The sequence below is a fragment of the Chelonoidis abingdonii genome, chromosome 2 (genome assembly GCF_003597395.2).
Source record: "Chelonoidis abingdonii isolate Lonesome George chromosome 2, CheloAbing_2.0, whole genome shotgun sequence".
Taxonomy (NCBI): domain Eukaryota; kingdom Metazoa; phylum Chordata; order Testudines; family Testudinidae; genus Chelonoidis; species Chelonoidis abingdonii.
This window is the reverse complement of record NC_133770.1, coordinates 74,459,250-74,473,474: the sequence shown is the minus strand read 5'-3', so window position 1 is coordinate 74,473,474 and position 14,225 is coordinate 74,459,250. Positions and strand designations below refer to the sequence as shown.

The window sequence follows — 14,225 nt, the reverse complement described above, 5'->3', positions numbered from 1 at the left end:
ATGGTGGTTAATTTCATATTTCACCTATGCATATAATAAACATTCCACTAGCAAGTGAGCATATTTCCTTCAAAAATCCATACAGAGTCATCTGACCCCTACCCTGTATAATTTCTCCTATTAGAGCCTATGAGGGTGGAGCTCTTGCATACACTTACTCCCCCAAAACATCTGGGTGTGAATCTGAGACTGGTCCACCCACTGCCACTTCCCCTTGGATTCTAAGGAGGGTATGTGGTGTCCCTTTGTCCCTCATGCAGTCAGCTGCCCCATGGTGGGTTGAGGTTCCCTCGCTCCCGGAAGCATTCCAGGAAGCAACTCTTTGTACAGAAGGGAGCAATAAGGTAGGGCTCCCATGAAGCAGCTCTCTGCACCACTTTTAACAGATTCTTCAAATCTCCCCCACAGTCAAATTCCTTTCTCTGCTCCATCTCCTCAGAAGTCAGGGCCCAGGGGCCAGTTTCTCTAGGGGGAAGAGGAAAGTGTATTGATCCCCCACTCCACTGGGGTGGTCCTCTGATCCCCACATACTGAGTCAAAGTGCACAGCAGTTCTCCACGCATCAGGCTCAAGGTCCTTTACATTTTCACAGACCATCAGGCAGTCAGAGACTATGGGAGGAAGTTTCCCCTTCTTTCTGGCTGTAGTTACCTTTGTTATCTCCAAAGCAGCTGTCATACACTTTCCATGGGCATTTCCCATCCTTGGGTAGGTGTCATAGATTTGGCAGTGCCCTGCTGCTGCCTCGATGTCCCTACTTTTGGCTGGAGACATTGCAAGTACTCTGTACTGTGCCTGGTTCCCTGATAAGGGTAGGAAGAGAGCTTATTTCCCTGGCCTGGGCTTCAGGACTCAGAGATTTTACCTTCAAGTTATCTTGTCATCCCCCTGCAGTAGAAAATGGTCTCACTTTCCTTCTCCTCAGGTATTTGTCTGTATATACTGGAAACGCAACTTGATTATTCCTGGATTGGGGGTGGGGGGAGAGGGTGGAGTGAGCAGGAGGGATACACTTCATGCAGCTACTCTATTTGCATTTTGGCTAACCCTTCCAGGTCTGTAGCTAACTTGTGGTCTGATTCACCCCTTATGCTTTTAAAACCATAACATAATTCCTCAAAAACAAAAAATATGAGATATCTGACAACACAACTACAACCAGCACCCCTGACCCTTCCCGGTCTGTACAGAATTCTGTGCTGTAGGTAGAGTAAAGGCGTTCACACCAGGAACTTTAACCCACATTTCACACCTTGGGAGCATTTGATGGGGTTTCACAACATGAGACTTAACTAAAGTTTTAACTGTTGCAGTATCTCTCCATACAATAAACGTCTCCCCATTAACTACCTCCTTCCACTCTCGCAGGGGGTCCAATGGTTCTGCACCCAGGAGGGTGCAGCATGACATGCAGGCGGTGGTTTGGGGTCCGAAAAGCTCTGGCTTGCTGAGGAGAGCAGTGTAAATCAGGCAGCTGTGCAACCTTAAAATCCCTGGTCAAGATGGAGTGACACGCAAGTCTCTGCCCAAGAAAAGGTTACACACAATCCTGGCCCACGATAATATATAAACTTAAAACAGCGAAGTCTTTCACGGATATTGCAGGAAATGGCAATACACCTCTACCCCGATATAACACGAATTTGGATACAACACGGTAAAGCAGAGCTGGGGGCGGGGGCAGGGCTGCGCACTCCAGCAGATCAAAGCAAGTTTGATATAATGCGGTTTCACCTATAACGTGGTAAGATTTTTTGGCTCCCAAGGACAGCGTTATATTAGGGTAGAGGCGTATCTGTCATATCAGGGATTCAGGAGATGCGGCTTCAATTCCCATCTTAAGCACACACTTCCTGTGTGACCTTGGGCAAGACACTTAAGTCCTGGTTTTTAAAATGATTTAGGCACTGCTCTGTTCGGCATTGCCACACCTAACTGACGCAGAAGACTAATTCTCATTGAAAGTTACTGGAACTTGGAAGTCTATGTCTCATTTTCAAAAGCAACAAGGATTTAGAACAGAGATGGGCAAGCTACAGCCCACGGGACCCTCCTGTCCAGCCCCTGAGCTCCTGGCCCAGGAGGCTAGCCCCTGGCCCCTCCTCTGCTGTTCCCCCTCCCTCACAGCCTCAGCTCACTGCGCTGCTGGCATAATGCTCTGGGCGGTGAGGCTGTGAGCTCCTGGGGCAGTGCAGCCGCAGAGCCATGGCCTGACCCGGTGCTCTGTGCTGCGCGGTGGCATGGCTAGCTCCAGCTGGGCGGCGCAGCTGCCAGCCATCGGTGCTCCAGGCAGCGCAGCTGTAGCACTGCCAGCCACCGGTACTCCAGGCAGCGCGGTAAGGGGGCAGGGAACTGGGGGAGGGTTAGAGGGCAGGGGAGTTCAGGGTGGTGGTCGGGGGCAGGGGTGTAGATGGGGTCGGGGCCGTCAGAGGACAGGGAACATGGGGGCCGAGGTCCCCGGGGGGCAGTCAGAAAGGAGGGCGGAGGGGTTGGATGAGGCGGCAGAGGGCAGTCAGGGGCAGGGGTTCCTGGGGCGATCAGGGAGAAGGGGTGGTTGGATGGGGCAGAGATCCCAGGGGGCAGTCAGGAATGAGAGGAGAGGTTGGATGGGGTGGCAGGGGGCAGTCAGAGGAGGGGGTTCCGAGGACGGGGAGCAGGGGTTTGTAGATGGGGCAGGAGTCCCGGGGGGACCGTTGGGGACAGGGAGAGTTGGATGGGGCGAGTGTCTGGGGGGGGGGGGCATCAGGGGGTAAGAAGAAGAGGGGGAGTTGGATAGGGGGCATTGACCAGGCCACACCTGGCTATTTAAGAAGGTACAGCCTCCCCTTACTGGCCCTCCATACAATTTTGGAAACCCGATGTGGCCCTCAGGCTAAAAAGTTTGCCCGCCCCTGACTTAGAAGCACTAAGTCAATTAGGCATTGCAATGCTTAACAGAACAGGACCCAAATAACTTTAAAATCCTGCACATTACTCTTTCAGGCCCAGATCCACAAAGCTATTTAGGCTGCTAACTTCCATTGAAATCAGTGTCAACCTCAGTTCCCCACCTATAAAATGGGGAAAACACCTCACAGGGAGAACTATATTAAAGATTTTGAGGTACTCAGCTATTAGGTCAATGGAGGCCAAGTAAGTCCCTGAGACAGACTGTGTAAATGACAGTTAATGTTTTAATCATGTCCCTGATACAGCCTCAGAAATCCAGTCACATGGGTAAGCCAAAGTTTTAGATATTGGTTAAATACAGTTAAGCCCTGCTTATAAAGAAAAATGGAACCATGACTGGAGACAATCATGGAACCAGACTCCATGACACATCTGAATGTGTAATGTAAATAAATCCCTATAAGACACACAATGTACCAAAGATACACACACACAAAAAAAAATCAACCGGCCCAGATTATGATTTTCACTTCCTTATACAAGCTAATATTTAAACAGAGAACTGAAATTTCATTACGACTGGGATCCAAATGTGTAATATTCAAAGCCTATGACATTAAATCTCAATTTCACATTAACTAAGAAGCCCTTCAGTGTGAAAGCTGTAGCTCTTTTATCACCAAATACCTACAATTAAAATATAGATTTTACATCTCTCATCACCAGTGTCAGAAGCCAAATCATCCCATAAATGGACAAAAGATAATTAAAGCTTTCCAGCATCCTGTTTCAATCATTTCACATAAAATGTTAGCATACCAAGAATGAGAGAAATAGAACGCACTTAAAATTAATCATATGCTGTAGCTACACTATGCCATGTAAGAGAACACTAATATCTTAAACACCAATCAGAAAATATCCGTGAATTCTATTTAGTGTACTACTGTTAGAAAGTCATCAGCATGTACAAGATCTGGTTGTTGTTTTTTAATTCAAGTCTGAACATATATTTGCAACCCTGCAAAAATTAAAATCCTGATTTGTTCTTCGGCTATTTTGCTTGAAAATTTAAATTTAATGAACAACCACTTGCACAGAATCATGGATACGCATATTTACAAAATAAATAATGATTGAGTCTCTGCCCGGAAGGGGCGGTCTTTCAGTGTTCTGAGTTCCTTCTGGACATGCTAAATGTCTTCGACTCCCATGGACTGAAGGTGCAAGCACCTTGCAGGAAGGCCCAATAATAAGACATGGACAACAAGGAGAAGCTGACAAACACAAACATGTTAGGGAACAGTTTGGAAGATGACAACAATGGTGGGGATTAAGTGGCTGGTTGAGAAAGTAGTGAATCTTCAGAGTTATGCAGCATTTTTTCTTTATAAATGAGACTGAGTAACATTTTCAAAAATGCCTAAGGATCCTAAGTCCCATTTTTTAAAGTGACAGATACTTAGAAACCTAAGCCCCACTGAAAGTCAATAGGACTTTGGTGCTTTTCAAAATGTAACCCAATAAGACTTCTTCAATAAGTGGGGTTTGAGAAGAGCTTTAATGAAGGAGAGAATGGAGGAAAAGAGGATCCCCGATTGCAGCGGGAGGGTAATATACAATAGACAGTACCAAGGCACAGGAGAGAGGACACAAAGCAGGTAGTCAGATGAGATGCTTGAGCTGAGCAGAGAGGACGTAGGGTAAACAAAGCCTTTTTTAAAGTTACCGAGGCAGGAGAGTTAAAACTATGTTCTAAAACCAAGTTTAATACCTCTCTCACAGCGCTAATATTCAGTGTAAACAAAGGAATAATGGAAAGCCATCACATCAATAGAGGCTTCCCCAGAGCAAAGTCTTGCAATCTTAACCATTACACAGCAACCAGAAAGTCTCAGTACCATAACTTCCCCCCATCCTCCATTTGACAGTTTCCCCTTCCACAGGAAGTAAACACTCCACATAACTTTGATAGTTGGAACTCTTCTCACTGTTGTGGCAAGCAGCATCTGTCCACACTTAGCAAATCTGCTGTATACAGCCTCAAGCCCAAAGCATGTCAGGAAGTGTAAGGCATTTAGCATTTTGAACCAAACTAACCACAAGTATAAAAACAGAGACACTGTACTTACTCTCACTATAAAATACAGATACTAAATTCGACAGCTTGAATGGCAATGCGAAAACTCCTGGTCTCATAAGAAAACCATTGTTCGTGTTTTACTACATAACACATTATAGGTTAGCTTAACTTGTTCCAATTTTCCAACATTATTTGTTAGATAAAACTGCCAATCTCCATACTAATTCATTTGAAGGTCAGAAGGAAGACAGGATACCTGCAACTATAATATGACTTTATATTCACGGATGGCTTGTACTATCAACTGCTTTCCACCATTAAAACCATTCATAAAGGCTTACACATTACAAATCCAACCTTTTTTGTCTTGTGTCTTGACGTTACTATCCCCAATGGACTGCACTATTTAAATAAGAAACCACCTGGTCCTCAGCCATATTACAGTTTAACAAAGTAGTCGGGAAGCTAACCCACACCCATGAATGACTCCAATTTCTTCATATAGGAATAGTTTAGGGTTTTGATATTATTTCCAAGATGGTTCGGATGAAGGCTGCAACCTGATTTAGTTATACAGAAGCATTTTAGACACCCATCACAACAGATTTTGGGCACATTAATGCCATTAAAACAATATACAGCAGCTGAAGAGAGCTCAAAACCCATGTGTAGTTATCTTCAACACCACACGCTTTAGTGGTATATCAAAAACTTTCCTCACCAGTCAAACCACTATACTATTGCACTATCTAGGTGAATTTTAAAAAGTCATCTTATCAAACATTTAATAAATTTATTCATTAAGAAAACCTTTAAAGGTTTACTACGTCCCAATCACCTGTTTTTCTTTTTCCCCCGCTCTGTGTACCCACCCACTGATATTGTTGCTGATCCTTTGGCAACAGGGGTGGGGAGTTGGAGTCTTTGGTTGATCCTTTTTGATGTGGAGGCCTCCTTCCAACCCATACCTCCCCGGTTCTCATATACTCGTTTCCCATCCCCACTGCCAGTGATTAGGATGCTTGACAGTGGTTTTGAAAGAGAGGTTCATTGCCCCTTCACTGAACTCCAGTGCTATTGTCTCCCTGTGCACCAGTTAAGGATAACAAGCAGCTTCAGCACACCAGCAATATAAAGGTGGGGGCAAAATGTCCATTCTAAATACATCACTACCCCGATATAACGTGACCCAATATAACACGAATTCGGATATAACGTGGTAAAGCAGTGCTCCGGGGGGGTGGGGCTGCGCACTCCGGCAGATCAAAGCAAGTTTGATATAACGCATTTTCACCTATAATGTGGTAAGATTTTTTGGCTCTCGAGGACAGCGTTATATCGAGGTAGAGGTGTACGTGACTGATTTAAAAATATATTTTAAGTGGCATTTTCTTTTAATTGCTACTACCCCTTCAGACCTAGCTTAGCAGCACCAGAAAGGCATGGGGAGAAGAGTCAGATAAAGAACTCAAGAATGTCTTTGGAAACAAGACTCCAGCAGGCCAAACGGGAGAGAGAAGGTTGAAAGCAGCCGTCCCGTTTAATTAAACAGGAAGAACCAAAGACATTGCCAACATCATCTCATACTCTAAAGCCAAAGGGAATCACCAGGGGTCAGGACAACTAGGTGACGAACGCAAAGCTTTGTAGGTACTAAATATAATGTTTAAATCTCTAAAACATAGTTTAAGTAACCATTCTATAAAGGGCAGTAGCATACCCCAGGGTGTGATTTCATCACATAACATATGCGCTTCTTCAATGCGTATACTCACTGATGAGCCAACAGCCCCCTTCCCCACTGTGTGTTATTGCTTAGCATAGAACTGTCAGAGCTGGAGAGAACTCACGCAGATTAGACAATTTTCTGCTTGTTTGGCAGGATTCTTATATAAATAAAAATTAATGCAGTCAAGCATTCGACTTATGCACCAGGAAAAACCAAAAAGGGGCACATTTTCACACTCTTCTGTATTGACCATTGTCAGAAACACACACACAGATAATGTGACAAACACTAATGCAATTACGAAAAAACAAAATAAACAGAAAATTCACGTCAAAACACATAACGTCTCCTGAGCTTTCTCCTGCCAGGGATTTATTTTTATGTCATCCAAGCATTCATGAGTATTTTATGTCATCTAAGTGGTCATTACTCTGCTACATTGAGAACTTATAAGGATATTTACAAATAATAAAAAGTATACTTTCTCTCCTCCCTCTGAGAAGGAAGGATCAAAACAAACCTGCAATTGGGAGGTGGATCTAAAGTGATGTCAGCCAATTCTTTCTGAATCCTATGGCAATAAAAACAAGAAAGAACAAAGGTAAGTCACTATGTGGGATCACAGTCATCACACACATGCAGTATAGATATATGTCACAATGACTGTGAGACTGTGTATGTGCGTCACTCTTCCAGGAACACACAGGGTAGATCTACACCTGCAGCGGCATGCAGAGTATGTACATGGCATGCCCAACTAGCACAGGTATAAATGGTGTAGATGGTGAGGCACCACTTAGATGAGTATAGTGGAGACATGCCAGAATCTAGGGTATATACTCTACACAGCTCTCTACATGACCAAGCAGTGCCTCCCACATCTACAGGGCTATTTTTGACAGCGTGGTGTCCTGCCGCCTCCCCACTGCTAGAGCCTTTCCCCACTGCGTCTGACGAAGTGGGTATTCACCCACGAAAGCTCACGCTCCAAAACGTCTGTTAGTCTATAAGGTGCCACAGGATTCTCTGCTGCTTTCCCCACCACAGTGCAAGATTCCAGCAGTGAGGAGTCACAGGGTGTCTGTCCCACTGTGTGTGTCTGCAGTGTGTAGGGTATGTGTATCTATACTCTACAGTGAAAGGTTCAGGCAAGGGGAGGCAGCAGGGAAAAGCTCCCCCCACCAAAGCTTTTCATTGCAACTGGCCCTGCTGCCGGAGCCTTTCCCCACTGCCAGAGCCTTTCACATCCTGAACACTGCTGCCTGTATAGACAAGACTACTCCAGACACACACAGTGGGGTAGACACCCTGTGACAGAAACACAGAGAGAAAATAGACACATTCCTTCTCCCCATATCAGCTCCACAGACTGGTCCACCCCGCACCCCACACAGAGGGGGATAAGGCCCCATCCCCCTCCAACATACTGACAATGAGACAGATCCTCCTTGCAAATGCGAGTGTTAGGTGTGAGGAGGTGTTAGGAGGTTAGGTGTGAGGGGAGGACTACAGCCTGGGGAAAATTATAAATCTTTGTCTCACTGAGATGGGCTAAACAGCCACAGCCACAACCCCCTTCCCCACTTAGCATCCTGGGGAATGGGCTGCAGGGGTTCTGACTGGGAAGGGTGGATAACTAGCAACAAAGCCCAACTCCCTGATCCATTTCTGATTAAACTTAAAAAGAGGGGAATAGTCACACACATCTCCAAGATCCTATCTGCTCCCGCTACCACAGACTCCAAATCTCCCCTGCCCCCAAAGCCCCGCCCCCAGTCCTCTCCCTCACATCCCCAAAGCCCCATCCCCAACATCCTTCCTGCCTCCAGACTTCTCCAGGATCTACAGCTCCACATTTCCCTTCCACTACCACCAGCTACCATCCCCATTCCCCAGAGCCCCACTACTGCAACTCAAGCCACACCTCCAAATCTCCCCCCACTGCACACACAAACAGCCTCCCTTCCTTCCCCTCCTCCACACTCAGCCAGCCTCCTTTGCCTGTTTTCTATTTGTCACACATAATAAGAACCAAACCCTATTCATACCAAGCAATTTACAATCAGCAGGCCTTTACAGATATTTTAAAACTAGCTGATGGCCTCTCATCCAACCACCACTTGCTGCTGTGTATGTGACTTTGCCAAGGAATCCTTTGCTCAGATGAGTTCTGAAGTCAACAAGCTGCCTGAAAGCTACAAAATCCAAACGATCTCTTGAGCACAACAGAGCATTGACTGAGCAATCCAAAAAACCCAGCCCTTTTTGATACATACAGATTGTGAGCTTTTTGCCGGTGCATTGCAAAGCTTTTCAACGATCAGCCAGATGGATTATTATTCTTATTGACGGAGTAATGAAAGCTTGCTTGGAAGCTTCATTCTCAGCTAGGTGAGCTTTTTTGGAGTGGGATGGTGCCAAATTCAGGTGATATGGAGAATGGCTCAGGTAGGACAGCAGCAATGTTTTGGAGATGAGTTGGGTCTAAGGGCTTGTCTACTTCGGGGATATTGACTGCACAGCTATTCCAGAAAAGTTATTCTGGTATAATTTAAGCAGAGTAATTATTTCACAGTAAAGTCCCTTTCATTTCAGAAAAGACTGTCCACCTTGAGAGCTGTTCTGAAACAGTAATTTCCCCAGGTACGCAAGCCCTTAATGCAGGTTGGAAGGAGATAGGGAAATAGTGATGCGTTCAGTGGGGAGAGCTGGCACCATGTAACAAGTATTTGCATGTATGACAGATGTCATACAAGATCAAAGCAAACATTAATTAATTAATCCTCACAACACCCATGTGAGCTATGTGTTATCATCATTCCCATTTTCCAAATGGGGAAACTGATGGAGAAATTAAATGACTTCCTCAAGGCCACATAGCTTCAGTAGCAGAGCAGGAATTAAGCTCATAGGCTTTAATCCCTACAGAGATCTGGCTCTAAAGTCAGGTGCTGAAGAGAGCAGTAATCTCAGTGGGGATGAACGGTGCTGAGTGCAGATGGTGAGGAGGAGATGGGGGACGCGGTACTGTTTGGGGAAAGCTTCTTGCTAGGTGCAGATAGTGACAAAGGGGAGATGGGGACAACAGTAATTTCTGTGGAGAGGTTGAAGGTAAACACCAGTAATGAGGAATAGAAATGATTAACACTCAGTGGAGGGGAGGAGGAACAGCAGCAATGGGGCAGTTACAGAGGGCCATACAAGCAGAGAGACAGAGGCGCAGAGAGACAGCAGTGACACAGTGTCTGGTTGCAGACAATCTCACCTCTTGGCGCTGGTGGAAAGGAGCTTGGAGTTTTTACTCATGCTGACTTTGCTTTCCTTCTTCTTAGGGGTGTTTGTCTCTTTCTCGGTCTGTTGGTTGGAGGATGAAGATGAGGAGGAGCTGGTGCTGGCCCTCGAATCGTCATCCGACATAGCGGACCCCCCCACCACACAACCCAAACCTGGAGAGGAGACACCGTAGGATGTGGGGAACAAACAATGAACACATGCACAGAGAAAGGAACCCACCACAGTCTCACACGTAAAGGTTGTTTGAGTCGCACTCTCTTTAGACAGGGCCTTGTCTCTCTCTCCCTCCCTCCTGGCCTTTGCAGACAGGGATGCTGAACAGAAATGGTCTGAGCAGGAGGAGCAGCAGCTTCTCCCTGCACCAGTAACACTGTGGGAGGGGATGGACTTGAATGTCTCCTTTCAATGAGAACAGAAGTGGGGCGGGGGGGGGCAGGCTGAGAGAATAGGGACTGGGAAGAAGGAGGCTGCAAGGATCAGAGAAGCTGCAAGTAATTCCTTCTAATCTCACCCAAACTACACACAAGAAGCCAGTCATCTTCTCCCCCAGTTATCCAGCCCTGAGGCTTGGGATATAAATAGGATGTCTCCAGTCCCCTCTGCAGACTCAGAAGCAGATGGAGAAAAAGGAAAGGAAAAGCAGCAGGATCAATGTCTACAACAGGAGTAGGGAGACATTGGCTACAGGGGGAGAATAAGTGTCTAGGAAGGTGAGGGGTGGGTAGGCAAGCAGGGTGTTTGTGGGAGGGAGATCAGTGCCGGGGGGGGGGAAGAGTAAAGACGGAGATCAATGCCTGCGGTGGGGAGGAGAGGACAGGCAAGGTGGGGGGGAATTGGTGCCTTGTTGGGGGAGGAGATGAGGAACAGATGTGGGGGAGATGATGCCTGCAGGGGTGAGGGCTGGTGAGGTGGGGGTGAGGAGATCAGAACCTGCAGAGGGTAAAGGCAGGCATGGAGGAAAATGAGTGCCTGCAGGGGCAAGCGGTAGGCAGGGTGTTTGGGGGAGATCAGAGCGTGCAGGAGCTGAGGACAGGCAAGGTGGGTGTGGTGTGGTGGGGGGGGGAGATGAGTGCCTGTAAGGGGTGAGGGAAAGGCGGGGGGTATGGGGGGCGTCAAGCCTGCAGGGGGCGAGGGTAGGCAGGAGTGTGTGTGTGTGGGAGATAAGAGCCTGCAGGCGGTGAGGTACAGACAAGGTGGGGATGGGGGATCAGAGTCTGCAGAGGTAAGAGGCAGGTATGTGGGAGAGATGAAGTGCCTAGAGGGGGCAGGGATAGCAGGGGGTGTGTGTGTGTGTGGGGGGGGGGGGGAGATCAGTGGTGCAGGGATGGGAAGCAAGGGTGACAGGTACCAATGCCTAAGTATGGGTGGGAGATCAGTCCAGCAGAAGACAAGAGGTGGGAGGTGGTGGAAATCAGAGTCATGCCATCATGCCTGTGGGGCAACGGAGGGGAAGGCAGCGGTCCCAAGGGGGCAAGGGAAGGATGGGAGGGTGGCGTTCCCGCGGCAGTGGCGAGGGGAGAAGAGATGGGGGAGGGAGCAGAGCCCGTGGGGGGATGATGGGGGAAGGGGTAGCAAAGCCGGAGGAACTGCGGGTGGGGGCAGAGCCGGGGGAGGGGAATGTGGGAAGCAGGGCCGGGGGGGGGGGGACGTGCACGGGGCAAACCTCCAGGAAGAGCTCGTCTAGTCTGTGATAGGGAGAATTGCCCCCCCCCCCGGTGCAGGCCCTGCGGGAGGGGGCAATACCTCCGGCCCCCCGGCCCCGGCCCCAGCCCCGGCCCCTGCCCGTGGTCGCGCTGCGCAGGCCGGAGGCCCTGGCCTGGCCGGGGGGTGCCCTGCGGGGAGAGGGGCCCCGCGCCGTACCTCTCCCTTTGTGTCTGGCGGCTCCTCCGCGGCGCGGCTGGGCCTGGCCACTCGTGTCTCTCGCTGGGAGAGAAGCGGAAGTGCTGCAACAGCAACTCTTACCCAGGCAATGGCTGCCCCGCTCCTCCCCGGCCCCTCGGCGAGCGGGGCTGGGGGGGACCGGCCGCACTCGCCCCCAGGGGGCAGGCGCCGCGGGAGCCCCAGCCTTGCGGGACCGCAGATGGAGGCTCCTCTGCCGAGTGCCCTGACGGGGCGCGCGCGGGGGGGCGCGGAATAAACAGGATCCGAGGCTCAGCTCCCTGCCCCGGTCTTAGGGGGCAGAGGAGCAGCTGGGGCTGCCTGATGGCTTGAGCCGGGCTCCTGTCCATTCCCACTCCTGGCTCGCCCGGCCCCAAAACAGCTGCCCCCCCCCCATCCCCCTTCCGCAGCAGCAACAACTTCTCACCTGGCTCAGTCCAGGAGCAGCAGCAGCAGCAGCTTCCTCCCCGTCTCTCACCTGTTCCAGCCCTCAAGCAGCAGCAGCTTCTCCCCTCCCCGGGCTCAGCCTTGACTCATCCTCAGCAGCAGCTTCCCACTTGCCCGCGCCCCGAGTTCAGGATTCCATTGTCCCCACGCAGCCCCCGGTGCGCTCAGGAACACACAAAAGGAAGGGCCGCTTGTGATGTCAGCAGCAGCAGCTCCTGCGGAGAGATGGCAGCAGGCTGGGCTCCGGCTGGCCAGCTACAGGAAGGAAAAGCAGGTTGGATGGGGGGAACCCGCAGTGGTGAAGTCCACCTGGTGGGGAGCCTAGTTGGTATGGAAAGCACAGTATTCAATAAAGTTGGGCTTGATTGTGCTGCATCTTCAATGGGTTTTTATCCTTCTGCTCCTGCAAAACCTTTGCAGTTGATCTTTTGGCACAACCATAAAGAAAAATGACATCTCACCACACTAGTGACCCACCGTACTTTTCACATAAGAAGCCAGCACAACCAGCCACTTTTCTATGGGCCAAGGCAAAGTGCCATAGATCTCAGTGGAAATGCTGCACCAAATTCATTCATGTTGTTACCTCCATTGAATGTGGCTCAGTGCCTTCAGTTTTCAAAAGTATATCAAGAGATCAAACAGCAAACTATGTGGCATGTTCTTTGTTCTCCCAGCCACTAGACTATCACCATTGTGCATCATAATAATTAATAGTACTTTGCATTTCTATCACTCTTTGCAACTGAGGATCTCAATGAATCCAACTGCACAGCACACCTGCAAAGTACAGTACATATGATTATTACCACCAATTTATGCTTTGTGAATCAGAAGAAAAGAACCTAGTTGTCTAATCTCCCAGAATTTTCAAGGGTGCTCAATACTTACAGCTCTGTTGACTTTCTATTGAGTTTGGGTGTTCAGTGCTTCTAAAAAATAGGCTTCCAATCTCATGTTTTAATCATATGACCTTGTGTAACACATCACAGCTGCATACATAGACACTCACCGTGGCTGTCACTGGGGACTGAACTCTGGAATTTCAGTACCAAAAGCTAAAGAGCATCCTGAACTAACGATGTTCTCCACTGTGTCTGAATCCATGATTCCCTTCAAAATGGCTCTCCAGATGGAAGTTTTTACTCTTGTATCTCAGATTCTCACTATAAACACATCTAACAGGGGTAGCATGTGATAATATCTAACAGGGAAGGCATGTAATACAGGACTGTTCATGTGGTCATGTCTCCCTCTAGTGGCTGGGCCCCTTCAGTTCCAGAGTCCAAAACTGGGACAGATGAAGGAACTACTTTTATCTCAAGGCAGTAATTCTCAAACTTTTGTACTGGTGACCTCTTTCACATAGAAAGCCTCTGTGTGCAACCCCCCCTTAAATAGATTTAAAAGTGTTTTTAATTAATAACACCATTATAAATGCTGCAGGCAAAGCGGGTTTTGAGGTGGAGGCTGACAGTTTCCGACCCCCCATGTAATAACCTCACGACCTCCTGAGGGGTTCCAACCCCCAGTTTGAGAACCCCTGGATCAAGGGATAAGTGATCTGTCCTTTTAGTGATGAAGGTCTCAGATTCAGTCCTCTCTAACAGCCAGTTTATGACACATGCATCTCATAAATTCCATTGTCCAGCCATTTTTTTCATTCTACCCTAACTCTCAGACCTATAGTCACTTTGGCAGGAATCCTGCCTTTTTGAAGCCCCAACATAAAGAAAAGTTGAATTTTCCCTGACAGTTGTAGAGTCATAGAGTTTAAGGTCAGACGGACTATCAGATCATCTAGTCTGACTTCCTGCACATTGCAGCGAATTAAACGCAACCCCACCACATCCACACCAAGCACAACAACCAGAATGAGACCAAAATATTATAGCCCTCAGGACA

The 14,225-nt window shown here is 48.3% G+C and overlaps 1 protein-coding gene across 5 annotated transcripts in view; it reads right to left on the bottom strand.

Annotated features, from left to right (window-relative positions):
• The window catches only part of UBE2E1 (ubiquitin conjugating enzyme E2 E1), a 58,703-nt gene extending 46,125 nt beyond the window's left edge, over nucleotides 1-12,578 (bottom strand). The window contains exons 1-3 of one of the 5 annotated variants that reach the window (XM_032781175.2): nucleotides 12,301-12,578; nucleotides 9,967-10,147; nucleotides 7,222-7,272 (exon numbers count right to left, since the gene is read on the bottom strand). In XM_032781175.2, the coding sequence (XP_032637066.1) occupies nucleotides 7,222-7,272; nucleotides 9,967-10,118 (203 nt within the window). In that variant the 5' untranslated portion in view covers nucleotides 10,119-10,147; nucleotides 12,301-12,578. Of the gene's footprint in view, nucleotides 1-7,221; nucleotides 7,273-9,966; nucleotides 10,148-10,506; nucleotides 10,549-11,855; nucleotides 11,941-12,300 lie in introns of those variants that run through there. The other 4 variants (XM_075062465.1, XM_075062464.1, XM_032781173.2 and 1 more) reach the window with 4 other exon arrangements.
• Nucleotides 12,579-14,225: the final 1,647 nt, after the last annotated feature.